The sequence below is a fragment of the Dendrobates tinctorius genome, unplaced genomic scaffold (genome assembly GCF_039654945.1).
Source record: "Dendrobates tinctorius isolate UK_male_01 unplaced genomic scaffold, ASM3965494v1 ptg000071l, whole genome shotgun sequence".
Taxonomy (NCBI): Eukaryota; Metazoa; Chordata; class Amphibia; order Anura; family Dendrobatidae; genus Dendrobates; species Dendrobates tinctorius.
This window is the reverse complement of record NW_027361739.1, coordinates 25,600,001-25,627,679: the sequence shown is the minus strand read 5'-3', so window position 1 is coordinate 25,627,679 and position 27,679 is coordinate 25,600,001. Positions and strand designations below refer to the sequence as shown.

Below are 27,679 nucleotides of genomic sequence, written 5' to 3'. Positions count from 1 at the left end.
TGCATGGGATGCTTATTTTTTGCATTTTCGTGGCAAAATTGCGCGTTTGAAAACGCGAAAAAACCGCAACGTGTGAACTCAGCCTTCAAGTAACGGAAAGAATCCAAAACAAAGCAGTTTTATTTATAACACGACATACCAAAAAGACAAACCATAGTAGAAACAAAATGCTATAAAAATGCAATCAAAGAACAAGTCATCTAATTTAGTTAATTGGCGCAGAAAATCTGTAAGATCAAAAACTCACAAAATACTCCTCATTGGATTGTTTTTTTATGTTGCAGCTTTTCTACATCAGTTAGTGTAAGTACTGCATCTTTTCCACAGGGTGGGTTTTTTTTTTTTGTGTGGATGATCTGTAACCTTTATCTATTGAAGCACAGTGAATATGATTTCATGAAAAGTCCAGTCCACTGGGCGTTTAAAGACGCTGTTGGACTATACTGTGTTCTTTTTTGCTTTTTTTTTCTTGCCTCTCTTTATGTACTACTTTATGGGTGCTGAAGGAATTCATATACAGTCATGGCCAAAAGTTTTGAGAATGACACAAATATTATATTTTCACATGATCTGCTGGCCTCTGGTTTTTATGTGTGTTTGTCAGATGTTTTTATCACATACAGAAATATAATTGCAATCATATTATGAGTAGCTAAAGGTTATATTGACAGTTAGAATGAGTTAATGCAGCAAGTCAATATTTGCAGTGTTGACCCTTCTTCTTCAGGACCTCAGCAATTCTCCCTGGCATGCTCTCAATCAACTTCTGGATCAAATCCTGACTGATAGCAGTCCATTCTTGCAAAATCAATGCTTTTATTTTGTCTGAATTTGAAGGTTTTTGTTTGTCCACCCGCCTCTTGATGATTGACCACAAGTTCTCAATGGGATTAAGATCTGGGGAGTTTCCAGGCCATGGTCCCAAAATCTCTGTTTTGTTCCCTGAGCCATTTAGTTATCACCTTTGCTTTATGGCAAGGTGCTCCATCATGTTGAAAAAGGCATTGTTGATCGCCAAACTGCTCTTGGACGGTTGGGAGAAGTTGCTCTTGGAGGACATTCTGGTACCATTCTTTATTCATGGCTGTGTTTTTAGGCAAGACTGAGAGAGAGCCCGTTCCCTTGGCTGAGAAGCAACCCCACACATGAATGGTTTCAGGATGCTTGACAGTTGGCATGAGACAAGACTGGTGGTAGCGCTCACCTGGTCTTCTCCGAATAAGCCGTTTTCCAGATGTCCCAAACAATCGAAAAGGGGATTCATCAGAGAAAATGACTTTACCCCAGTCCTCAGTGTTGTGACTTCATTTTCCCCTTCATTACTGAGGCCCGAGGAACTCCCTCTTCTGGTAAAGAAAGGTAGTGAGCCTGATTATCAAACACCTGATGATGATGACTGGCTGAGTGGAGTTACTGACTGGATATAAGGCTGCCGACGCCCTTCTGCCCTGCGGGTGATTTCTCTGTGGGATCCTTGGAGACCAGTCTGAATTCCTGCTCCTCTAAAGCTAAGTTTGCTGCTCGGCCTTTTGCTTTGGTGCTTTGACTTTGTTTTGCTTTGTTTTTCTGGATTTCTGCCATTCCCTGCTGGGGTGTGCTGAATTCATTTAGCTCTGTCTTCTGAAAATACCTGAGTGCTGATTTAGTTTTTGAAGCCTAGCTGCTTCAGGGCCTTTTTCATATCAGCTTGTTGGCTTATGTCTTTGATAGGGTTTTGGCAGATTGCAGACAGCAGCCTTCCTGTCCTTTCCTATCTAGGTAGTTTTGGGCCCCGTCTTTGCTCAGTCTATCTTTCTGTCTGTGTTAGTATTTTCATCTTGCTTCACCGTCATTATATGTTGGGGGCTGCCTATTGCTTTGGGGTCTGCTCTGGGGCAGTTTAGATTTCCCCTTTCTTTAGGCCTATGTAATTCTCCGGCTGTGATCGAGGGGTCTAGGGCATCGTAGGAACCCCCCACGGCTACTGCTAGTTGTGTTGATAGGTTCAGGGGTCTGCAATCTGATAGTTGCCAACTTCTCTGGTTTTCTGGACTTAGCTTGTATTTCTGCTTTTGCCTCCTACGGTGACTCATTCATAACACCTCAGCAGTCCACTCCCTGTACCTCTTGCAGAATATCAGTCTGTCCATGATGTTTTTCCTGGAGAGAAGTGGCTTCTTTGCTGCCCTCCTTGAGACCAGGCCTTGCTCCAAGAGTCTCCACCTCACAGTGCGTGCAGATGCACTCACACCTGCCTGCTGCCATTCCTGAGCAAGCTCTGCACTGCTGGTAGCCCGATCCAGCAGCTGAAACACTTTTAAGAGACAGTCCTGGCGCTTGCTGGTCTTTCTTGGGCGCCCTGGAGCCTTTTTGGCAACAAGGGAACCTCTCTCGTTGAAGTTCTTGATGATGCGATAGATTGTTGACTGAGGTGCAATCTTTCTAGCTGCGATACTCTTCCCTGTTAGGCCATTTTTGTGCAGTGCAATGATGACTGCACGTGTTTCTTTAGAGATAACCATGGTTAACAGAAGAGAAACAATGATGCCAAGCACCAGCCTCCTTTTAAAGTGTCCAGTGGTGTCATTCTTACTTAATCATGACAGATTGATCTCCAGCCCTGTCCTCATCAACACCCACACCTGTGTTACTGGAGCAATCACTGAAACGATGTTAGCTGGTCCTTTTAAGGCAGGGCTGCAATGATGTTGAAATGTGTTTTGGGGAATAAAGTTCATTTTCTAGGCAAATATTGACTTTGCAAGTAATTGCTGTTAAGCTGATCACTCTTTATAACATTCTGGAGTATATGCAAATTGCCATTAGAAAAAATGAAGCAGTAGACTTTGTAAAAATTAATATTTGTGTCATTCTCTAAACTTTTGGCCATGACTGTATATTATATAAAAAATGCAGTTATGTTAAGTGCAGAATCAAGTCTTTTGTGTATTTTTTTTTTTTAAAGCATTAGAAATGCTGCTTTTATAAAATTAATCAAAGGGTAAAAAAATAAACGCAGCACTCAGAGAATATTGTTATTGCAGATTTAGGTGCAGACAAAAATCAGCATTTACACTACGAGAACACAACCTTAAAAACTATTTCTCAACACTCCAGGAAAAGGGAAAATTCCTCGAAAAACTCAAAAAGGAAACTTTCTTGACGTGGTATTCAGTTTTTTTTTACTTCTTCCAAAAACTTTTATGTATATGTAACCTAAAAGAATGTTTTCAGGCATATTTGGAACAAGTCTGCTCTAAAACCCATTCTGAAAAAACGCTAACGATACGTTCCAAAGAATGCACACATGCATTTCTATGTAAAAGCAACTAATACATTTTGAGGGTCTTTTTAGCTGCTTCAGGTTTCCAAAGATGCCAAGTGGCTAAAGAAGTGATCTGACCAATCTTCTGTACCAAAGAAGTGCCAAAAATGGTGAGCAGCTGAAAATAGTGCTCAGCAAACACTGATTACAGTGCTCCAGAGAAAAGAAACAATTCCCGAGGCATCTTCCGCTTGAAACATGGACATGTTTGGCCACCTTGGGCTATGTTCACACGTTGCGTTTTTGCTGCGTTTTTTTTTTTTTTTTTTATCCCACAAGCGAAACTTGCCAGTAAAAAAGCTGCATACAAAAAGCATGTTTTTTTGCCGCTTTTTTTCCTGTGTTTTTGCCGTCTCTTGTGCATGTTAATAAAGTTTAGTGGCACAAAAAAAGCATGATTTAACCCCTTTATGACAGCCAATACGTATATTTACTGACCTGAGATATAAGGGAATATCATCCCCATACAGGTGACAATCCAGCCGCTGTCAGCTGTCCACTATATCTGACAACTTGCTGTATCACAAATGATCAGTGTTAGCACCATCCATATCTGTTTAACCCCTTAGTTGCTACTGTCAAAAGTGACTACGTCAAATAAATGGTTAATAGATTGTGGGGGCTTGCACTTTAATCTAATTAACACACCAAGATCATGGTTGTGTGGTCCTGATGTTTGCCATAGCAGTTCATGGCCAAATAGCCTAAAGGCCCAGTCACACACAGCGATCTTGCTAGCGAGATCGCTGATTTTGTGACGCGCCAGCGAGATCGCTGTGTGTGACGGGGATCAGCGACCGGCCCCCCTGCCTGGTATCGCTGATCGTGTTTGATTGGCCAGGGCCATTTTTTCATCACTGGTCTCCCGCTGGCCAGCACGCATCGCTGCGTGTGGCCGCGAGTGACCAGCGATCAGCGACGCTGGTTTCCAAGGTAAACAGCGGGTATCCAGGAGCCACGGCTCCTGGATACCCGCTGTTTACCTTGGAAATCGACGAACAGGATGGTTTCCAAGGTAAACAGCGGGTATCCAGGAGTTGCGCAGCTCTTAGATACCCGATGTTTACCTTGGAAACCAGCGTGTACGCCGATTTCCAAGGTAAACAGCGGTTATCCAGGAGCCGCGGCTCCTGGATACCCGATGTTTACATTAGAAACCAGCGTCCAGCGTCGCTGGTCCTGATCGCTGGAGGGGCTGTCTTGTGACAGCTCACCAGCGATCAGCCTAACGATGTCCCAGCGATCTCATCATGTCGGATCGTTGGTGGGATCGCTGGGACATCGTTATGTGTAACGGGGCCTTTAGAGTCTGCCGGCTACAGCGGCCAGTTCAGAAGTTAGTGACATTTAAGTGGTAAACAAACACTTTTTCATTCCGGCTATACCACTTTGCATTAATTCCTGAAAATCACCTGAAGGGTTAATAAACTACCTGACAGCAGTTTTCAATATGTCAGGGGTGCAGTATTTAAAATGAGATCATGTTTGGGGTTTTCCAATATATAGCACCCCTAAAGTCACTTCAAACCTGGACAGGTCCCTCAAAAAAATAAATTTTGTAAATTTCCTTGAAAAAATGAAAAATTATTGCTACATTTTTAAATCTCCTAAAATTCTAACAAAATAAATTAGCATTTTAAAAATGGTGCTGATGTAAAGCAGACATGTGGGAAATGTTATTTATTAATGTTTTTCTGTGCTATGACTATCTGGATTAAAGGGATAATCATTCAAAGTTTGAAAATTGCAATTTTTTTTTACATTTTTATCAAGTTTCTGATATTTTTATAAATAAACACAAAATATATCAATCTAAATTTACTACTATCATAAATTATAATGTGCCATGAAAAAACAATCTCAAAATCACTGTGATTTGTTGAAGCTTTCCAGAGTTATGACCACATAAAGTGACATTGGTCAGAATGTAAAAAATTGGCCCGGTCACGAAGGGGGTTAAAGGGGTATTCCCATTTACAAGATCCTATCCCAATATGTGGTAGGTGTAATAGTATTAGCAAATACCTCCAGTTAGAAACATACCATAGTATAGTTCTCCTGATTCGCCATGTCTTTTTACTCCTGTCCAGGCATTGCAGGACCTCAGGTATCCATGATTACGACCACTGATATAATGACAGCTAGTTGCTGATACCCATTGGATGGTTTGCTTTTAAAGGGGTTTTTCCATGATCAATATACATTTTAAGCAAATACATCTTGGAATAAAAATCAGTTCCGCAATTTTTATACATTAATTTTTTTTCCATGTCCCGAGATAATCTTATAAATGTGTTATGACTGTGTCTGACCTTGGTGGAACATTGTCTGATCATACTACAGCTCCTGGGCAGGGGAGGAAGCAAGAGTGTACTGTACGGGATTATAAATGATTCTTGCTGTGAGGTAAAACATGTTTTTAAACAGGCAGGGAAATGTTTTACCTCACAAAAAGCAGCAGATGCAATCTTGTGCTGTCCTGTCCGTATCCTCTCTTTTGCTCCAATAGATCTTGGAACCGTCCACAATTGGAGGTGTTAAGCAAAAATGTTCCTGTGCTGTGTACTGTGTAATGGCAGTGTCTGACCTTAAACTAACATGGTCTGATCATACCCACAACTCCTAGACAGGGGGGAAGCAAAAGAATATACAGACATTACAGCACCGGATCACATCTGCTCCTTTCTGTGAGGTAAAACATTTCCCTGCCTGTTTAAAAACATGTTTTACCTCACACACTGCATCAGTTGTGATCCCCTGCTGTCCTGTCTGTATACTCTTTTGCTTCCTCCCCTGCCCAGGAGCTGTAGTATGATCAGACCATGTTCCTGCACGGTCAGACACGGCCACTACACAGTACACGGCAGGGGCACATTTATCTCAGCACAGGAACATTTTTTTTTATTACTGCATCCAACCGTGGAAGTTGTTATTGTTCCAAGATCTAATAATTAAAAGGGACTTTATTCGACAACTCCTTTTCCTGTGTTAGGTCCTCTCGCATGGCAACTGCTCTTTGGTTAATAGAGGGGGTACCTGAGTAGGAGACCTCCATATAAAGCATTTCTGGGCCCTTAATCCAACACCCAGTCTGGCTGTCTTGACCATTTATCTCCTGATACAACCATGCATCTGTATCTGTCAAAATCTCCTCCTTGGCTACAACCGTTAGGGTGCCAGGACATGCTGGGCGTTGTAGTGTTGCTCCAGTTGGATAGCACAAAGCGATCGTCCGTATATTATCATGTGACTGTATTGAGGTACAAGTTGTGCTTTACACAATGTTCAGAAAGTGTCGTGCCCTTCTTTATTACCCCGCTCGGCAGGCAGCGCTGCATTAAAGATGGCTGCCCCCGTGCGCCTCGTACTGCGCCTGGTGACAGAATGAGAGCAGACGTGGTGGGGATGTCGCATGCTCGACGCAGGGAGCCAGACGGAGAAGTCGCGTTACCATGGTGACGAGCGTGCGGGTGATTTAGGCACTTCCGTGTATAGGTGTAGGTACGGCTATCACATGTAGTGTCCTGAACACTCATCAAATATTGTAATAGAAGTTTGTGTTTTCTCTCTGTGGACGTTTGGAAAATGTATTGGTGGTGTTGTCTTTTGGGCGGTTTAACTCTTTCTCTGCATTGTACGTGCTGAGCGTAATGTCTGCCCATTGTTTCAGTGCACTTACATCATCTCTTCTGCCTGAAGCTGGTGAGGCAGCAGCGTCTCCCTGACGGGGCATTATCTTCATAAATCTGTGCCAGGCGTTCACCAGTCCAGGTGTCTGCGGATCTGGTGTGGAGGGTCTCCTCTGGTAGTAAGGCCGATTATTCACACTCTGATCGGTGTGATTTGTGTGATCCGATTCTCTCAGATGAGAAGATGGGAGAAAATAAAAATCTCCATTCTGTCAATCCGTGAAAATCTGATTATTATTTTTTTTTTATTTTATGTATTTTTCTTTTTCCACGCTCTCCTAGCCTTACATGTCCGAGTGCGGTCTGCATATATGATGGACGTCGAGCATACTGTGATTTTAGACGAACACTGGTCCGGGTACAATATGATGTTTTGTCAGATCGCGCTCTGACTGAAAGTATGGCCGTCTGCCCCTGCCTTAATAGTGATTTATTAGCTTATTTGGTTTGGTGTCAGAGCTGGTCTTATAGGTGTAAAGTCCTCGAAACGTGTCCTGTCTGATTGGGGGTGCAATAGAGGCATGGTTTGGGAACTTCTTCATGAATTAGTAATCTGTTCACACATCTGCGGGAGACGTCCTAATGCTGGCCAGACAGCACACTGTCCCATAGTTTTATTGATCCATACACACATCACTTTTAAAAACGGGTCCGTGAGGCTCAGAGCTTGTCCTGTTCTCATCCGTTTTGTGAACGATGAAGTCTATGGAGATGTGTGGTTTTAAGTCATAAGGTTTTTAAGTTCAGACAGGCTACCTGCTTCAGTGAAGAAGGTGAATAAAAAAGAAAAGAGGGAAAAAAACGGATGATGCCACCTGAGAGAAGCGGAATGATTTTCCTCGAGTGTAACGCTCCCACAGATGTGTGAATTGAGCCTATGGTCTCATCAACACATCGTTTTTTCACGTACGAGTTCTGTATGTGTTTTGACAGACCGAGTTGTGAACTATTATTCCTACGGGGTGAACACCTGTCCATGTATTTGTTTTGGACTGGGTGGTCTGTGCCAAAACACTGAGACCTGTCCGATTTTGAGGCAAGTCTGTTGGTCGGTGAAAACCTCATACCGCTCTCCGGATGCCATCTCTATGCTGTCCGATTTTCATGTTTGGAAGGAGAAGCTTGAAAAACCTTCCTGTCTGCAAAGTTAACAAAAATAATGATATTGATGGTGAAAACTGAATATGCCCAAATGCTGATGACAATCTGATCCAAAACACCATGTTTTTTTCCTCTGCGTCTGAATGAGCCTGAACTGTGCACATTAGTAGTTGGCGGATGATGTAGACTAGCTAGCCACTGTCACCTACTGTCCTGTATCTGACTTGTTTAGATCAATGGGGACAACACAAGTATTTGTGAGGATATTACAACGATAATGATCGCTTGGTTGGAATCTTTAGGAAACTTTTCCTTTCACCATCTCCTGTGATGGTAACGCTACATGATAAATAGCAGCCAACAAGCCTTCCTAATGATGATCTGATTCGTGGGCCCACCAGACCCATCCAACTGTTCTAGTCCTGGTATGGAGGATGAATGAGTGCCAACTAGTGATGAGCGAGTATGACCGTTGCTCGGGTGGTCTCTGAGTATTTGGAAGTGCTCAGAGATATAGTTTCTGTCGCGTAGCTGCATGATTTGCCGCTACTTGACAGCCTGAATACATGTGTGGAATTCCTAACAAACAGGCAATCCCCACATATATTCAAGCTATCAAGTAGCACTTCCAATTACTCGGAGATCGCCCGAGCATGCTCGGGAAAACCCGAGCAACGAGCATACTCGATCTTCGCTAGTGGCAACGCATAGGTGAGTCAGTAAAACACTGTGCTGCCCGTACTGCATCACCACCTGCTAATAAACAGTGCAATCGCCGTATGGGTAATCCAGGAACAGGAACATCCCTTTAGATCCACATGCACATTACTGTCTGAGCTTCCTCCATACTCTTTATTCACACCAATTGCCAACTATGCCCAGGCATCTGCTCTTAGTGGCAACTAGAGGACCTCAGTCCCCTCTTCTGTAGGCATAGACGTTCATGGTCTGTGTTAATGCCGCGACGCGGAGAGAGCTGCAGTCCTGTATAATATGGGAAAGCCTAAAGACATGCTTGGACTAGTGGTTGGTGGCCCCCAGATCGCTCCCCGCAGGGCCATCTGCATTTATCATTAACCAGCTAGATGCCTATTCAGGTGAACCGGAGGAAACTTGGCTCGTATCTGCCTGCGAGTTGTAAACACTGGAGTAAGCAGCCGGCCCCGGACTCCTCACAGATGGATGTAGCGGCAGACAGCGAATGTCCTCAGCTCAACCCTGCAGACTAAGTGTCGGCTAAATACAATATTCTCCAGGACTGTGACAGGATCACATCATTACCCGACATCTCTCTGTCCAAAACACAGGGTGGCGTATTGTAGTGATTGTCAGACAGAATAACAATCCCACCAGCAATGGGGCCGCAGTAACGGTATTACAGGGCAGGCACGTTCCCACCCTCCGCGCAGATTACAGGTTACTACGCTCCGATCCGAGCTGTATCCACTGCTCTGGAGTACTGCGCCAACACATGGCAAAGATGTGAGAAAGTGAGTGCACCCCCCCGCACCAGCATAATACTACTTCTCAATTTATTTATTTTTGGAAAGGCAATCCCTGCAGTTGTTTCCTTAATTTGCTGGTTCCTTCAAGGACTCCAAAACAGCTGATGGGTTACTTAGTGCCTTTGAGAGCCGTTCAGATGTCTGTGCAATATTTAGGCCGGAGAATTGCAATGTAATGGAGATAAACGTGGCCATGATCGCACGCAGCTGGCAAATTCATCATTTATGCTGCAAAAGTGGCTGAAATTGTTGCAGATAACATAAAGCGCATCTCACTCCAGCACACACCGCATCAAGTCTGGCATCTAGAGCACTTGTCTCGATGATATGGGTGTAAGTGTTAGGTTAGGTTCCCACTACCGTATTTGCTGTCTGATTGTCGGAAATGAATAAAAATGGAAAACACTAGGACCAACGTTATTCAATAACTTGACTTTTTTTTTTGTGACCGAAAGTCTGGATGAAAAAATTCTCGGCATCCACCTGCCTTTTTCTGTTTTTCGGATGTGACTCTCCTATACCAGTCCATAGGCGCATCATGGTAGTCTGATACCATGTGAATCAACGAAACATCCACTTTGTACAGATACATTGCAGTTCTTTGACAAAGGACATGGTACATTTTTATAACTACTGATGTATAAAAATGGATGACAATAGAGATGAGGAATCATCAGTTTTTATGCATGAAAATCTGCTTATTTTTTCTTTGCTGGTGTGACTTTATCCTTACAGTGAGTGAAACAAATGCTGCGGACCCATCCTCACTGTAAATAAGTAGTGCCTCCGTGTGCCTATAAGATGTGTACAAGGTGTTTATTACACCTGTCCATATAGAGCTGGGATCAGCAACCTTCAGCACTCCAGCTGCTGGAGAACTACAACTCCTAGCATTTATTGATGGCAGTTATGCTGCTAGCAGGCATGTTGGCACTTGTAGTTTCACAGCAGCTATAATGCTGAAGGCTGCTGAACGCCAACATGGAGCATGAAGCGGTGTTTGTGGACACGTACAGTAACTAGCGAAAGTATTCACCCCCTTGGCATTTTTCGTGTTTCACTACCTCACAACCTAGAATTTCACTTTTTTTTTTTTTTTTTGATGCTTTGCATTAGTTCATGTAGAGAACATGCCTACAGCTGTGCACATCTGGTTTGCATGAGTATTCCCCTCTCCTCCCTTAAAAGTCAGTACTTTGTAGAGCCTCCCTTTGTGGCAAATACAGCTGAAAGTTGCTTTTGGATAAGTCTCTAATGGCTTCCCACATCTTGCCACTTGGATTTTTGCCCACTCCTCAAGGCAAAACTGCTCCAGCTCCTACTAGATAGATGTTTCCTCTGGTGAACAGCAATTGTCAAGTCTGACCACAGATTCTCAATTGGATTAAGGTCTGTGCTTTGACTAGGCCACCCCAAAACATTTACATGTTTCCCCTTAAACCACTCAAGTGTTATTTTAGCAGTATTCTTTGAGTCCCAAATCACTGACAAACTGAAACAGGTTTTACTCAAGAATATCAATGTATTTTGCACCATCCATCTTCAACTCGGATAATTTTCCCTGTCCCTGCTGCTGAAAAACATTCCCACAGCATGATGCTGCCACCACGCTTCACTGTGAGGATATTATTTTTGGGGTGATGAGTGGTGTTGGTTTGGCGCCAGGCATAGTGTTTACCTTGGTGACCAAAAAGTTTAATTTTGGTCTCATCTCACCACAGCATCTTCCTCCATACATTTAGGGAGTCTCCCACATGTCTTTTGGCAAACTCAAAACCAGCCTTACAATCTTTGTGCGCAAATTAGTCTTTTTTTCCTGCCCACTCTTCCATAACTGCCACCTCTATGTAGTGCACGGCTTATTGTGGTTGTTTGGACAGATACTCCAGTCTCTGCTTGGGAACTCTGCAGCTCCTTCAGGGTTACCTTTGGTCTCTGTGCTGCCTCTCTGATTTAATGCCTTCCTTGCCCGGGCTGAGAGTTTTGGTCGGTGGTCATCTCTTGGCAGGTTTGTTCTGGTACCATGTATATGTAACAAGAGACTCGGCACTCAACTTAAAGGGAATCTGTCACCCATTTTTTGAGATATCATATAATGATATCATTCAATTGTGAGTCACATAAGGATTCTCTTAGTACTTTTGCTTCCCCCTGACCCCGCACCTTTCATGCATAAATACCTTTTTTATATCGGTTCAGATGTATGTAAACTGCCGCTGTCCGGTCCGCTGGGCGGGGCTTATTCACCTGCTCCCCCTTCCCTGTCTTGTTCTACGCATTTCTTCTTGTATAGAGCAAGACAGGGACGGGGGGAGCAGTTAAAAAAGCCCCGCCCATCGGACTGTGTTTTTTCTTATTATAGATTCAAAGCTAATTCACTTGTCCATCCGACAACTTTGAAGTAAAGTATATGTATATGTCTTCCTCTTCTTATGCCCTTTTTTCACCCCACTAAACTGGTCTCCCTTTTATGGTCAACTTTCCTCTAACAAGTGATATCATTCCTCATAGATGACACTGGAATAAGAAATTATGGTTTTCCCTTCACCCATGACAGCACACCTGAGAGAGGGATCCACCCCGCCAGGACAGGAACCTACTGAGATATAAGGGGAGGCACCTCTCCCCTGCTTCAGTTGGGTTCCTGTCCTGGAAGGAATCCCACTGTGGTGGTGCCTATCATGACGAAGAGGAAGAAGAAAAAAAAAATGATCCCAGGCCCGTCCCGGCGCGGGAAGAACAGGGGTCTCAACTGTAGCGCCGGCGGTTGGGTGCTGGAGGCACAGTCCCCGGTGACCCCTCGGGCTCCGGGTTCGTGTGGGCGCAGGCGGGGATCCCGGTGGTTCCTGGAGACCCCACTGCGCCGCCCTCCCCTCGCGCGGGCCCGCAACCTCAATCCCCGGAACAACTAGCAGGGGAGAGCCGCGGGCGCCTTCCGGCCACTGACGTCAGCGGCACGGAGAATCATGGGTGCGCCGGCTGACGTCAGCAAAGGGCGACGGTGTCATGGCGCCAGGTGCGACGCCGGCGGGCTTTCTAAAGCGGTCGGCCGGCGGTTGCAGGGGGAGGGGAGGAGACACCCACCAGGACAGAGGCACAGCATATTAAAACGAGGAACAAGCGGCATGGCAGGCGGTGCAAGATGGAGTCAGAGCAGGAGCGTTCATTGTCTCTGCCTCCCTCACAGCCCTCTGGCCGCAAACATGGAAGCCATTCAAGCAGCAGTCGCCCCAGCCGCAGGTCGGGGGACTCCTCAAGGTCCAAAGAGCACAGGTCACGTGCTCTGACGCAGCCTCCGAGTCCGGTACCCTTGATTACAGGTGGTGAGTGATCTTCGAGAATGCTAGTATTATGTTAATAAGGGTTCCCTGTTGTATGTTTGCCCTGTAGGAAAAACCTGAAAAAGCGGGAAGTAAGAAGAATAATAGGGACTGTGCTATATGTAAAACTCCCCTAGCAAGAGACTGACAGAAAGACCTCTGCGCCAGTTGCATTCAGCGAACCATGGCAGAAGAAGCGCCTAGTTTCGCAGCTAATCTTATATCGGCCCTCAGGTCAGAAATGGAGGGTTCAATTAAGACCTTGTTGAAGAAAGGGAGGAAAGGTAAAAAGAATCCCCCTAGTTCTCCCTCGAACTCCTCTTCGGCCTCATCTCAGACCGAACAGCCAGACTTCTCAGACAGCGACATGGGGGGTAAGCCATGTTTTCCTGTTGAAGACACGGATGCTCTCCTAAAGGCCATTAGAACAACAATGGGCCTACAGGAAAAGAAAGCGGCTAAATCCCGAGAGGACGTCATGTTTGGGGGACTTCAAGAGAGGAAAAAGCGGACCTTTCCAGTAAATGAAAAGATCCAAGTGCTTTTTGAGAGAGAATGGAGGAAACCCGAGAGATCAGGGGCTCTTCCCTCCGCCTCTAAGAGACGATACCCCTTTGAGCATAAAGATGCGGAAATATGGGACAAAGTCCCAAAGATTGATGCAGCGGTGTCCAGATCCTCCAAAAAATCGGCCCTGCCTCTGGAAGACTCAAGGGTTCTTAGGGACCCGCTAGACAAGAAAGCTGATTCCTATTTAAGGCATGCATGGGAAGCAACAGCGGGAGGATTAAAGCCGGCAATAGCAGGCACCTGCACGGCGCGTTCCCTGATGATTTGGCTGCAGCAATTAGAAGAGAGGCTGGCGGCAAAAGTCCCAAGAGAAAAGATATTAGCAGATATGTATCTCCTGCATGGGGCAGCAGCTTTTTTAGCAGACACCTCGGCGGACTCTATGAGGTTAACAGCTAGGGCGGCGGGGTTATCAAATGCCGCCAGACGCGTGTTGTGGCTTAAAGGAATCCAGGTGACCTGCAGTCGAAAGCTAAACTGTGCTCTCTTCCCTGTGATGGTCGATTGTTATTTGGGAAGAACCTGGATGATATCCTGGAAAAGGCAAGCGATAGGAAGAAAGGCTTCCCCAGGTTCCCGACAGATCAGAGGAGACAGCACTTTCGGAGAGGAAGATTCAGTAGGGGTCGTCCTCCGGCCGATAGAAGATGGGAAGATAAAAGGAAAAAGGTGTCGGGATTTATGTTTGGTGGAGGCACCTCCACTTCAAAGAAATCTCCACAATGACGCCAGCATTCCAGTAGGGGGGAGATTGGCACTCTTTTCCCAGGCCTGGGGGAAGATCTCTTCTAATATCTGGATCCTAGGCATCTTAAGAGAAGGCCTGAGAATCCCCTTCGTTCGCCAGCCAAAAGCCGTGTTTGTCATTACCCCTATCAGGAAAGCGATCGAATAACAGTTGGCCTTGGAATCAGAGATCCTCAGCCTGATAGACAAGCAGGTCCTTTCCAAAGTCCCAAACACACAGGAAGGAAGGTGATTCTATTCCCCCTTTTTCTTATAAAGAAGCCAGATCAATCATTCAGGACGATCATAAACCTCAGAGGTCTCAATCGGTGGATAAGGAATCAGACCTTCAAGATGGAATCGGTGGCTACGGCCATAAAGCTGCTACATCAAGATTGTTTTATGGCCGTAGTCGATTTGAAGGATGCATATAATCACATCCCTATCCATCCAGATTGCCAAAAATACTTGTGAGTGGCTCTTTATATCCAGGGCATACTCAGGCATTTCCAATTCAGAGCTCTTCCATTTGGCATATCTATAGCCCCGAGGGTTTTTACCAAGGTCATAGCTGAGGTAACAGCCTTCCTCCGGATTCACGATACGGTCATCATACCCTATTTGGACGATTTCCTTATAGTAGGCAGCTCAGAGGACCAATGCACGTCACAGTTGGGCCGGGTGACCGACACCTTACAGGAAGTAGAGTGGATAATACACTTCAAAAAATCAAAACTACAGCCCCTAAAAAAACAGACCATCCTGGGATTTATCCTGGATTCAGAACAGCAGTTGCTTTTAGTGGATAGAGGGTTCTCTCCCGGGTTGGTGGCCACCCTGCTAAAGAGTAGGAAACCGGTGACGACCAATATCTACGGCAGAACATGGAATAAATTCTTGCAGTTCCTAGGTAAGCCATTAGGACAAGAACCCCCGATTAGTGCCATCTTGGAGTTTATACGATCAGGATTACAGCTAGGGTTAGCGGTAAACACTCTTAAAGTTCAGGTATCTGCACTAGGAGCGCTCTATAACTGCAACTTGGCAGCAAATAGATGGGTAGCCAGATTTATCAAATCCTGCCATAGGACTAGGTCTATCCCAATACCTAGAATAGCCCCGTGGGATTTAAACCTGGTACTAGAGGCCCTTACAAAAGAACCATACGAGCCTTTACATCAGCTACCCATAAAATACCTGACCCTAAAGACAATCATTTTAGTGGCCCTTACATAGGCCAGTAGAGTAAGCGACTTGCAGGCTCTCTTGGTAAATCCACCCTATACACTAGTTTTTCAAGACAGGGTGATATTAAGAACAGACCCCGCTTATCTGCCTAAGGTAGCATCAGATTTCCATCGAGGTCAGGAGATTATCCTCCCATCCTTCTGCGATAATCCAAAGAATTCAGGGGAGGAAAAATTCCGTAGTTTGGACGTTAAGAGAGCCCTGTTAGAATACATATCTGTCACTAGCCAGTGGAGGAGGTCCCAGTCCATATTCATAGCCTTTCAGGGTGCCAGGAAGGGCTATGGGGTTTCAAAAGGGACTATTGCCAGATGGGTCAGGGAGGCCATTAGTGTAGCCTACTCAGCTAGTGCTGTCCCGATTTCCTGACGGCATCAAGGCTCATTCCACCAGAGCCGTGGCGACCTCCTGGGCTGAAAAGGCAGAGGTATCGATTGAACAAATTTGTAAGGCCGCTACCTGGGCCTCGCCTTCAACCTTCTTTAAGCACTATAGATTAAGTCTATCCTTCTCTGCTGACTTAACCTTTGGTAAAGGGTGCTGCAAGCTGTAGTCCCTTCCTAAGTTGTTTCGAAGTCTCCAAAAATCTCTCGGGTGTGCTGTCATGGGTGAAGGGAAAACCACCATGGTTACTTACCGGTAGCCGGTTTTTCCAGAACCCATGACAGCACCCTTATATTCCCCCCCCTTTTTTTCACCGTATGGGTGTGCACGATTAGTAGGGTGCGTTTGTGTGATGTGTTGGATTAACATGTAACTAACCGGGATGTCCTCTCAATGCTCTGTAACCAATTGAAGCGGGGGAGAGGTGCCACCCCTTATATTTCAGTAGGTTCCTGTCCTGGCGGGGCGGATCCCTCTCAGGTGTGCTGTCATGGGTTCCGGAAAAAACGGCTACCGGTAAGTAACCATGGTGGTTTTTTGCATTCCTATGATTCTAATTGTCGAATTGACCATAATTATTGTATACTACTAGATGGTGGCCCGATTCTAACGCATCGGGTATTCTAGAATATTGCCGCAGAATTTAAAGGGGATCTGTCACCCCATTTTTGGCCTATCAGCTGCATTCTGTAATGCTGTAGATAAGCCCCCGATGAAACCTGAAAGATAAGAAAAGAGATTATACTCACCCCGGCGTTCGGTCCGGTCCGATGGGTCTCGCTGTCCCGTCCGGCACCTCCTATTTTCATACGATGACGTCCTCCTCCTTGCTTCTCCACCGGCTCCTGTGCAGGCGTACTTTATTGGCCCTGTTGAGGGCAGAGCAGAGTACTGCAGTGCGCAGGCACCGGACCTCTCTGACCTTTCCTGGCGCCTGCGCACTGCAGTACTTTACTCTGCCCTCAACAGGGCCGATAAAGTTCGCGTGTGCAGGAGCCGAGGGAGAAGCAAGGAGGAGGACATCATCGTATGAAGATAGGAGGTGCCGGACCGTGACACCCACTGCCCCCGCCCCGCTGGTGAGTATAATCTAACTTGTTTTTCTTATTTTTAAAGTTTCATCGGGGTCTTATCTACAGCATTACAGAATGCTGTAGATAAGCCCCAGATGGCGGTGGCCTCAGCTTATGGGGTGACAGATCCCCTTTAAATTCCGCGCCGATAAAGCTGATTGCGGCAAATCCGTGCGGCAGGATATAACCCCCCGCAGATTTCCCGACGGTAGCGGTGGTGTGCGTCATTTGAATTCCGCGCCAATTCGCAGCCCGACCAATCAGCGACGCGGGATTTCTGTTACAAACAGACAGAATTAGATGATTATATAGTAGATACCTTATTTCTAGTTTTTTTTGTTTGTTTCTTTGCACTTATTTTGTTATAGACTGAAACGTTTTCTGTTTACTACGCTGTAGACAACATTAAATATTGCCATTGATCATATTAAGTTGAGTGCTGAGTCTCTTGTTCCATATCTATGGTGTGGGAACCTACTCTGGCACCCTCTAATAGTTGTGCACACGCCACTTTATTCTACATGTTCTGGTACCATGTTCTTTCCATTTGATGGTGCTCCAGGTTATCATCAGAGTTTTTTTTTTTTTTTACAACCCAACCCTGACTTGTACTTCTCAGCCACTTTGTCCCTGACTTGTTTGGAGATCTCCTTGGTCTTCTTGGTGTTGTTTGGTTAGTGGTGCCTTTTGATTAATGGTGTTGCAGCCTGTGTGGCCTTTTAGAAAAGGTGTGTGTATATTGACAGACCAGGTGACACTTGCACACAAGTGGGCTTCCTCTCCGTAAGCATGGGACTTATGAAGGTACGGTAATTGCTCATATGAAAAGTTTTTAGGAACTTCATAGCACCGGCAAATTTTAAGTTATTTTGTCCCATAAATTTAACTTATGCCTATATTTTTCTCACCTCACTTCACCAACTTAGGCTATTTAGTGATGATAAAAAAAGAAAAGGGGAACATCAAAGTATGTGAACCATAATCATGTTTTATTTAATTTAAATCGGATGGCAACAAAAAGACCACAAAACATGGCATAAACCTACAGTACACTGAAACAAAATAAAAACAAAGGGCACACACCCAGGAAATAGAATTGACCATTGTCCACAGGGAAAGTGGGATGTTCTTGTAGTTAAAAGTATAAAGGGGTTTTTACACATAGCGATATCGCTATAACATCACCGATTTTGTGACGTTATAGCGATATCGCTATGTGTGATACTTACCTCCGGCCGCCTTCACCGCTGTCCATCGCTGATCGCGATAGAATGTCCGGCTCCATTTCTCGTTGGGCGCTACCTGCTGGGCTTCCTGCTGGCGCCAACGAGCGACGCGTGGAGGCGGGCGGGAGGACGTCAGGATCGCTGTGTGTGAAAGGTAAGTATCGTGCGCTGCGTCATCGCTGTAAGGTCTGCCTGTGTGACGGCTCACTAGCGATCATTTAGCGATGCACCAGCGATCCTGACCGGGTCGGATCGCTGGTGCATCGCTAAATGTAGAGGGGCCTTAAGTCCCTAAACTACCTAATAATTAGATGGGGCTCACAATCTAGATTCCCTATCAGTATGTCTTTGTAGTGTGGGAGGAAACTGGAGACCCTGGAGGAAACCCACGCAAGCACGGGGAGAACATACTCATTTGAACCCAGGACTCCAGCGCTGTAAGGCAACAGTGCTAACCACTGAGCCACCACACTGCCCTAGTATTAACATGCATTAGCACTGTATTGAGTTACTCATTATTAATTATAGGACTACGATTTTTGCACTAGCACCTTATGTATATCCCTTTGTCCCCTATATCAATATTATCACTTTTAACTACAATAACATCCCTTTTTCCCTCCGGACAATGGTCAATTCAATTCTCTTTCCTGGGTGTGCATCTTTATGTTGTTTTAATGTGTGTTTATGCCATTGTTTTGTGGTCTTTTTGTTATCACCTGATATAAATAAAATCTGATTATTGTTCTCTGGCTGTTCCCCTGTTCTCTTTTTCTCTTGCATTATTTGCCGACAGTCCGTTCTGTACTTCAGGTCCGGTGTCTTGATTATACATACTAGTAAGTAAAAGCAATATTACATAGTCCTCCTACATTAGCAACTAATCCTTTGTTATTTTGTTTTATATTTAATGCTGATATATCACACACAAATTGGAATACAAAAATGTTATATTTACCCACAGGTGGTAATGTAATAAAATAGGGAAAAGGCCAAGGGAGGTGAATACTTTCACAGGCCACTGTATGGATACGCCGGCCTTGCCTAGGCCACAGGTTGCCCCTGCGATGTGCTTTGGGGGCATCTGATACGACACGTGTGTATGCCGCTAGTACATCTGATTCTCCAGGGGTGCAGTATCTGGGGGGCTATTTGGTGGGAGGCAGCCTTGGCCTACATTAATGACAACAGCTCCTTGATGTGGTCTGTTTGGTGACGGCTGCCCTGTAACCATTTAATGACTAAGAATCCATAGATTTAAAGAAGAATAAATCCAGATTAAATGATACCCGCTGTTATGATCACTTCTGGGGACGTGGAAACTTCCCGCCTATGTAATGATACATCACATAACTGCTCGTGTCTTCTAAATACCTTGCGGCAAGAAATCCTGGAAACACTGGATAGTAGGCCGCTTCCTAAATGTCACTGGCTGTGATGTACGTCCTGGTATGTTTCACAAGGAGACATGCATCATCTGTATTGTGTCCACTCCTTGGGTCTGTCTTGTAGCTACTGCCCTCTGTGGGGACATTTAGTCTCTGATTAATGTCTCTCTAGGCGGAGGAGGAACTTGTATAAAGCCTCATCCTGTGATATTCATTTAGTGTCTTATAAATATTTATTTTCTAATTTCCTATTATACACTTTCTACCTTCACCTCCTTATCCAGGTTGTCCCTAAATATAGAATTTGCTCTAGGGGAAAATGGCCAGCATTAAAGGGGGTGTCTAGTAGATGGATATATGGTTTACTTCCAAGACCACCATGTGCTTTTTTTAATTATATAGCTGTGAACAACCTCTTTTTGCACGTTGATACCTTGGGTAATGTGGGCGGCTTCTCAATGACCTGGGCGCTCTCTGTATGTTGTTCAGAGTATATATTGGCACATGAGCTGCTGGCGTTTATTGCACTCATATGCATATTACTATGACTCTCTGCTTGACCACGACTCCTTTCTTTCAGGGATGGTCCTCGTCCGGAGTGAGAATGGTCAGTTGTTAATGATCCCCCAGCAGGCTCTGGCTCAGATGCAGGCTCAGGTTCAAGCACAGGCCCAGTCACAAGCCCAAAATGCCATGGCCCCTCGTCCCGCCACTCCTACCAGTGCCCCGCCGGTGCAGATCTCCACGGTGCAGGTACGTCATCAAGTTATGGGGACGGTAACACAAGATAATGTACAGTCTATAGAACCCTCTTTGGAAATACGCAATAAAAGTGTGTGAGCTGTATTAATGGCTTAACCCCTTAACCGCCGGAGGTGTTTTCGTGTTTGCATTTTAATTTTTCACTCCCCTTTTTCCCAGAGCCATAACTTTTTTTTTTTTTTAATTTTTCCGTCAGTATGGCCAAATGAGGGCTTGTTTTTTGCGGGACGAGTTATACTTTTGAACGACACCATTTGTTTTACCATGTCGTGTACTAGAAAATGGGGAAAAAAATCCAAGTGCATTGAAATTGCAAAAAAAAAAGTGCAATCCCACACTTGTTTTTTTTTTTAAATAAAAAAGCCAAACAAAAAATTGTGCCATTTTCCGATACCCGTAGCGTCCCTATTTTTCTGATCTCGGGTTGGGTGAGGGCTTATTTTTTGCGTGCCTGGCTGACGTTTTTAAAGATACCGTTTTGGTGCAGATACGGTCTTTTGATCGCACGTTGTTGCATTTTCATGCAGTGCCGCAGTGACCAAAAAAACCCATAATTCTGTCGTTTTGACTTTTTTTCTCGGTACACCGTTTAGCGATCAGGTTAGTCCTTTTCTTTTATTGATATGTCAGGCAATATTGAACACTGTGATACCAAATATTGATTTTTTTTATTGCTTTATTTTGAATGGGGCAAAAGGGGGGTTATTTGAACTTTTTTATATCTTTAAAAACTTTTTTTTTTGTTTTTTTAACTTTTGGCATGCTTCAATAGTCTTCACAGCCAGGAGACTTCTGGTTGTCATGCAAACCCACTGGTGACCCGCAGTCACGTGACGGAGGTCAGTGGTGGCGGATTTCCGGCACGATTGCTGGAAGCGCATGTTAAATGCCGCTGTCAGTGTTTTGACAGCGGTATTTAACAGGTTAATTGCCACGGGTGGATTTTGATTCCACCCACGGCTGTTCCGGGCACATGTCAGCTGTTCAAAACAGCTGACATGTGCCGGGAAAGATGTGGGCTGACCACTGAAGCCACATTAAAGGGAGGGAGTCCGACATCAGGGTAAATATACACCTGATATCAGAAAGGGGTTAACAGTTCTTTTCCAACATTACACTTTATCAAGTCAAGTGATAACTTGGGATTAGTTGGGTCTGGGTCTCACTGATGTACAAGAATGGGGTCCTGAAGTGCCGTGTTGGAGTGGATTGGTGGCTGTGCATGTGTATGTCACCTCTTCATTTATTCTGTTTGGCTTTGCTGGAGGTGGGCATGTGCTGGACTCGGCTGTCTTCAGTCCCATATAGAATGAATGCAGTGGTAGCATGCATGAGCAGACATCACACCAATTCAACAAGTCAATCTAGAGCCCCGTTTTTTCTGATCAGTGGCTGTCCACCGTCTGAGAGCCTCATCAATCCCAAGTTTTTATCTTTATTTTAGAGAGGTGGTGACTTTTAATAATGGTAATAACCCTTTAGTTTGGCGCCCCACTCTATGGCCAACAGCTACATTGAGTGCACAAATTTTCCAAGGTGTTGTTTTTAAGCTTGCAGCTGCTCTGCTGCATGGGGTAGTGGCTGCTTTGTCGCATGGGGTAGAGGCTGCTCTACCACATGGGCTGTGGCTGCTCTGCCGCATGGGGTAGGGGCTGCTCTGCCGCATGGGGTAGCAGCTGCTCTGCCGCATGGGGTAGGGGCTGCTCTGCCGCATGGGGTAGGGGCTGCTCTGCCGCATGGGGTAGCGGCTGCTCTGCCTCATGGGGTAGCAGCTGCTCTGCCGCATGGGGTAGGGGCTGCTCTGCCTCATGGGGTAGGGGCTGCTCTGCCTCATGGGGTAGGGGCTGCTCTGCCGCATGGGGTAGGGGCTGCTCTGCCGCATGGGGTAGCGGCTGCTCTGCCGCATGGGGTAGCGGCTGCTCTGCCGCATGGGGTAGCGGCTGCTCTGCCGCATGGGGTAGCGGCTGCTCTGCCGCATGGGGTAGCGGCTGCTCTGCCGCATGGGGTAGTGGCTGCTCTGCCTCATGGGCTGTGGCTGCTCTGCCTCATGGGGTAGCGGCTGCTCTGCCGCATGGGGTAGCGGCTGCTCTGCCGCATGGGGTAGCGGCTGCTCTGCCGCATGGGGTAGGGGCTGCTCTGCCGCATGGGGTAGGGGCTGCTCTGCCTCATGGGGTAGGGGCTGCTCTGCCTCATGGGGTAGCGGCTGCTCTGCCTCATGGGGTAGCGGCTGCTCTGCCTCATGGGGTAGCGGCTGCTCTGCCTCATGGGGTAGCGGCTGCTCTGCCTCATGGGGTAGCGGCTGCTCTGCCTCATGGGGTAGCGGCTGCTCTGCCTCATGGGGTAGCGGCTGCTCTGCCTCATGGGGTAGCGGCTGCTCTGCCTCATGGGGGAGTGGCCACAGCTGCTCTACCGCATGTGGTAGCGCAGCGTGTGAATGCATCCGTAACTTGGCAAGTTATCATATATCCACAGTATAGGTGACAACTTGCTGATCTCTTGGGGTCTCACTGCTGAGATTGCTCCGACCACAATAATGGGGCTCTTTAAGGTTGCTGGCAAATTTTGGCTGCTGGGAAGCTTTACTCATCCAATTATTATTTTTGTTATTGTTTAAATGCATTGAAGATGCTGATTTTCAGTTGGTCCTAATTATAAATGTATCATTATGTCCCTACAGCTTCTATTCCCTCCTTTGTACACATCCCTCATGTCTTAATAACACTAACTTGTGGTCTTTAACAGCTGTCAGAAAACTACAACTCCTAGCATGCCCTGACATCCTGTGCTGCGAGTTGTAGTTTGGAAGCGGCTGTTGAGCCACAGGTGGGAATGCCAATATACTTTGTCATAACTGTTAAATAACAGCCTGATGGGATTTGTACCATAAAATGTTAAGAATATTCAAAATTGCCTTATGGGCAGATCATCCGTGACAAGACGGACGAGGGGCACAATAAGAAATCTTTCCTCTTTCTATGACACATTCACAATGAGTGAAAACCTGTGTCTCAATATTTCACTTGCAGTCTCCTGGTGCTCCTCTCTTGGCAAGGCAGGTTGCGCCAACTACCATCATCAAGCAAGTGGCTCAGGCACCCACCACCATGCAGCCCACCACCACACTACAGCGGCCGCCAGTTGTACAGGTAAGTCTTTGCCATCCTCCTAATACCGATTCACCAACCCATGGACGTTTCACACCGTGCATCCGAGTCATCTTCTCTCATTCATGTGTCTGCACTTCCAGGGCACAGCATTATGATGTCATCACTATCGAGTTAGTTCCATATTCTAACTGTGATGTTGGGGCTGCAGAATCCTGCTCCTTTATTTCTTATACTACTTAGTCCGGGTTCACACTATGCTTCTTTAAGGTATTTTCCTTTTAAAGGGATCTTGTCATGTCCCCAAACCCTATGAATACATAGTTTAATGGTGTTCTAAAGCTCGACAGCTGTTGTACTGAAAGCCCCGCTGCTGGGTGAAAATGAACTGTGCTCCTCCTGGCAGCCTCCGGGTTTCAGTGATAGAGGTGCAGGTGGCTTGACTTCAGTCATCCCTCAGTACATGAGTACTAAGCAGCACAGACTGACAGCCAGCACTGCACAGATGCACTGTTGAGCTGGCTGTCAGTCACTGCCGGGGGCACAGTTAGCTGCTACTCACTATCTCCTGAGCGGTGACTGGAGCTGCAGCGGCACCCCAATGACTGAAAGCTGGAGGCTGCCAGAAGAAGTAAAGTTAATTTCCTCCCCGACCTATTGCATTTCTGTTCACTTTTATGAACACACAGACGGAATTCATGTCCTTAACGGGTCAAATGCAAACAGAAGCAGAGGGGCCGGGTTGATTATTATGTGATCCATTTGGGTTCTGCCATGTTTAGTTTTTAGGAGGGCGGGGAATCAATTTCTACAAAATAGAACTCAGACGGACACCATAACGGTCAGTGGAGCCACATTGTTTCCGTTTGCAACTATTATGCAACCGTTATGGACATGAATTGTGTTTGTGCCCAAAACTGAATGGCAAGTTGAACAGGATTCCTGAACACGTGTGTTGGCTAAAATTGAGTCTGAATTCTCTTGGCTTCCCGTATATGAGAAAGGACTCGCAATCATTTAAAAAAAAAAAAAAAAAAAAAGGAAAGCAATCACAAAGTTGCTCTGATTTAATATCTGTTGCTGGGTTCTACCTGCGACCGTGAGTGTTGGCAGCCTCCTGAAGGTCAGACCCCACCGACTGTTGTCTGAGCTGCCCCACAAGGCACGGCCTCCAGTATAGAGAGGCTGATCACCAGGAGCTGGCACCCCTCACCGGTCAGCCTGTAGGGAGGGATACGCCATCACTATCTGAAATTATCCCTTTATTATGAAATGTTTAAAAGGAGACTTGCTCATGTATCTCAGATGACATCACAATACTGCTGGCCACATCGGGAGCCGTGTACATCTATTGTTCATTTTCCCCTGACTTGTCGCAACAACCATCTTATAGCATGGATTGCTCTGCATGATCATCCAATCACATAAATCATTTAGGACATTTTATTGATCACTATGAAAGGGTTCATTCTGTAGAAAGCTGTGTGTTGTGTGTCTGCCACCTAGAGGTCTCCATGGGCCAGTGCAAATTACATGTTTAATGTTGGGGCTAATGCTGAACTGCATTTAGTGTATAGTCTGTTATGTAGGAAGGTGAGGGGGCTACATTGGTGTAACTGCAGGGATGATCTGCCTCCTGCAGGGTGATATTGGCAGTGCAGCCTCTAGGACCACTAACAGAGCAGTGCTGTAGTGTAATCCCAGCATGGCCTGCGATCGTGTTTTACTAGGAAGTCTTTTAATACCTGGTTTTATGTGTGACTGGTGGAGTGGCGCCATTATGCCAATTTGCCAGTTATAACAAGCGTGTTGTTTCTTCTGCACAGAATCAGATAGTACTCGGCAGCACGGCGCAAACTGCCACTTTGGGGACAGCAACGGCCGTACAGACTGGAACTCCTCAGAGACCGGTGCAAGGAGCTGCTACCCCTACGACAGCCACCACGGTACAAAGCCCAATGCCACAACCCTTCGTTAATTGTAGTTCTGCACTCCGTAAAGCGATGGTGCCTGGTGTAGGATCTCCGTCTGTCCTGTGGTTAGGGTGAGGCGACACTATAGTCACAGAGACTCACCGCAACATTCGATGTAATGGGAAGCGTCCTATATGTGAGGGTCGCAAGTCGCCTACGACATGTAACGTGCACGCCACTTGGCTGTTTTATTTTCAGCAAAGATCTAAAATTGTCGAGTGATCGCGAGTTGCACAAATGGATTTGCCGTGTGACTTGTCAGAGAATTGCCACATGTCCCCTGTGTATGTGCAGCCTAAAACTCTAAATCCCAGGCTCTGGCACTGGTTGGGAGACACGGCGCTGGCCCCATAGTATGGCTCACTCCTACACCTGGGGCTTGCTGTACACTGCAGACATTTGGTGAAACTTATTGGAAAATAATTGACCGGAGCCCTGGACAGTGTCCATGTGCCAGCGAGCCATACTATACGAAGACAAACTCTCAGCACATGCTGTATGGAGGATGCCTCTCCATTTCTCCTTTCTTCCAATAGCAAAATAGTAAATGAGAAAAGAAGTGCGTTTTTTTTTACTTAAAGTTCTAGCCCCAATGCCTGAAATCACACTACTGGGAGACTAGAGGCCTCCGTTCTATAAGGTGCGGTGCTGTCATCACTGGGTTCATAACACTTACAACCTATGTAGCGAGCACTGATGGCGCATAGCGTCCACACCCGCCCTTCATGACCTCACCACACCTTTCAGGGGACATTGTCCTCCGAATCTGAATTTGGGACGTATAATTTGAAGTGATCATATCTCCGCATAGAAGAAAAATATGTCTGCTTTCCTACAGAAACAGCGCTACAGCTGTGTATGACTTGTCTGGTATTGCAGCTAGGGTCCATATTACACTGCAGCTCCATGATTTTAGTCTGTAGATTTATAAAGCACTGTTTCTGGGGGGAAAAAAATCAGCCAGGAAAGAAGGTATTAAAGGGTATGGATATCCCCAAGTCCTAAAAACTGCGTTTGTCAAGTTTGGCTGCCACTTCTTTTTTTGACCACAAGATGGCAGTATAGAGTGCTACATGTAATATCTGCACTATTCAGCATGAGATGTTACCTGTGCTTCACCATCCTGCTGTTGGCAGAACTCCGCTGCCCGTATGCCCAGTCTCAAGCCCGTGCCCATAAAGAACAGATAGGAATTAGATCACTATATCCTCGGGGGACATCGCTGATCTCCAGTAATGGACGTACTAAACATGTATAATTATATAGTGCCACTAAATAGATGGATTGTGCGAGTGATTACAAGTTGGTTAAATTAGCAGAAAATTATATATATTATATTTTTTTGGTTCTTGCAGACGTTGATGAATATGGACATGTGCTGGTGGTTAAAACGTACATTGATTGTGCAGAGCATGAAGTTGCTATACGGGGAATGTGAACAATAGAGTGATGGTTACATAAAAGAAAATCTCCTTCCATATGAAAGTCATCCCCTGTGTCATATGGCAACTTTACCAGTCTTGAGGCCTAAAGGGAACCCGTTACTCTAATCATGCTGCCCAAACCGCGGGCGAACTGTATCAGAGTGTGGCAGCACGATTGCAGCCAGGTATATTATCTCTGAGCCTTGCTCCCATTCACGTTGCCCGCGGTTTGGGCATGAGTAGAGTGACGGGTTCCCTTTGGTTAGTTGCTTGTTGAGAAGTTTCTGTATGGCACAAGCGTGGTATCTATGTGTTATATATATATATATATATATATATATATAAATAAAACCTCAATAATATGCTGTAAATAGGTTGACTGATATTAAGGACCGCTGTGAAACTTCCACATCCCACTTTTTTTAATTTAATTTTTTTAATTTCTTTTTTTTTTTATTTTTATCAATTAGGAGCAAAGCGCCGTCACACCATTGTTTAGGGGTCTTCCAGGGTTTGATGGCAAGAATGGCGCATAATGCAACGCCAGCCTTGTAAAAATACAACCAAAAAAACAACAGAACAAACGATAAGTTAAAAAAAAAAAAAAAATGTTAATTCTAGTAGAGGAAATCCTAATTTGTAGAGTTACTCAACTTTTCATGAATGTTTTGGCCGTGTTCACACATTGCAGAACATTTCGTCTGCAGATTTAACCACAAATGTGACTTTCACCTTACTATTTTACACAATGCATCAGTTTCTCCTGCGGGCGCGCTGAGATTTTTCCCACAGACTTTAGATGTGGAAAATGCGCAGGGGAAAAACTCATAAAAAACTTGGCAAGAATGTTCATTTTTCTTGCAAAGAGGCACATTTTTAATG

The 27,679-nt window shown here is 45.5% G+C and overlaps 1 protein-coding gene across 4 annotated transcripts in view; it reads left to right on the top strand.

Annotated features, from left to right (window-relative positions):
- Positions 1-27,679, top strand: part of TAF4 (TATA-box binding protein associated factor 4) — an 82,913-nt gene that overhangs the window by 26,041 nt on the left and 29,193 nt on the right. For 3 of the 4 annotated variants that reach the window (XM_073582497.1, XM_073582499.1, XM_073582500.1), the window contains exons 3-5: positions 20,115-20,287; positions 23,323-23,442; positions 25,227-25,346. In XM_073582497.1, the coding sequence (XP_073438598.1) occupies positions 20,115-20,287; positions 23,323-23,442; positions 25,227-25,346 (413 nt within the window). The remainder of the gene's footprint in view (positions 1-20,114; positions 20,288-23,322; positions 23,443-25,226; positions 25,347-27,679) is intronic. The other variant, XM_073582498.1, reaches the window with a different exon arrangement.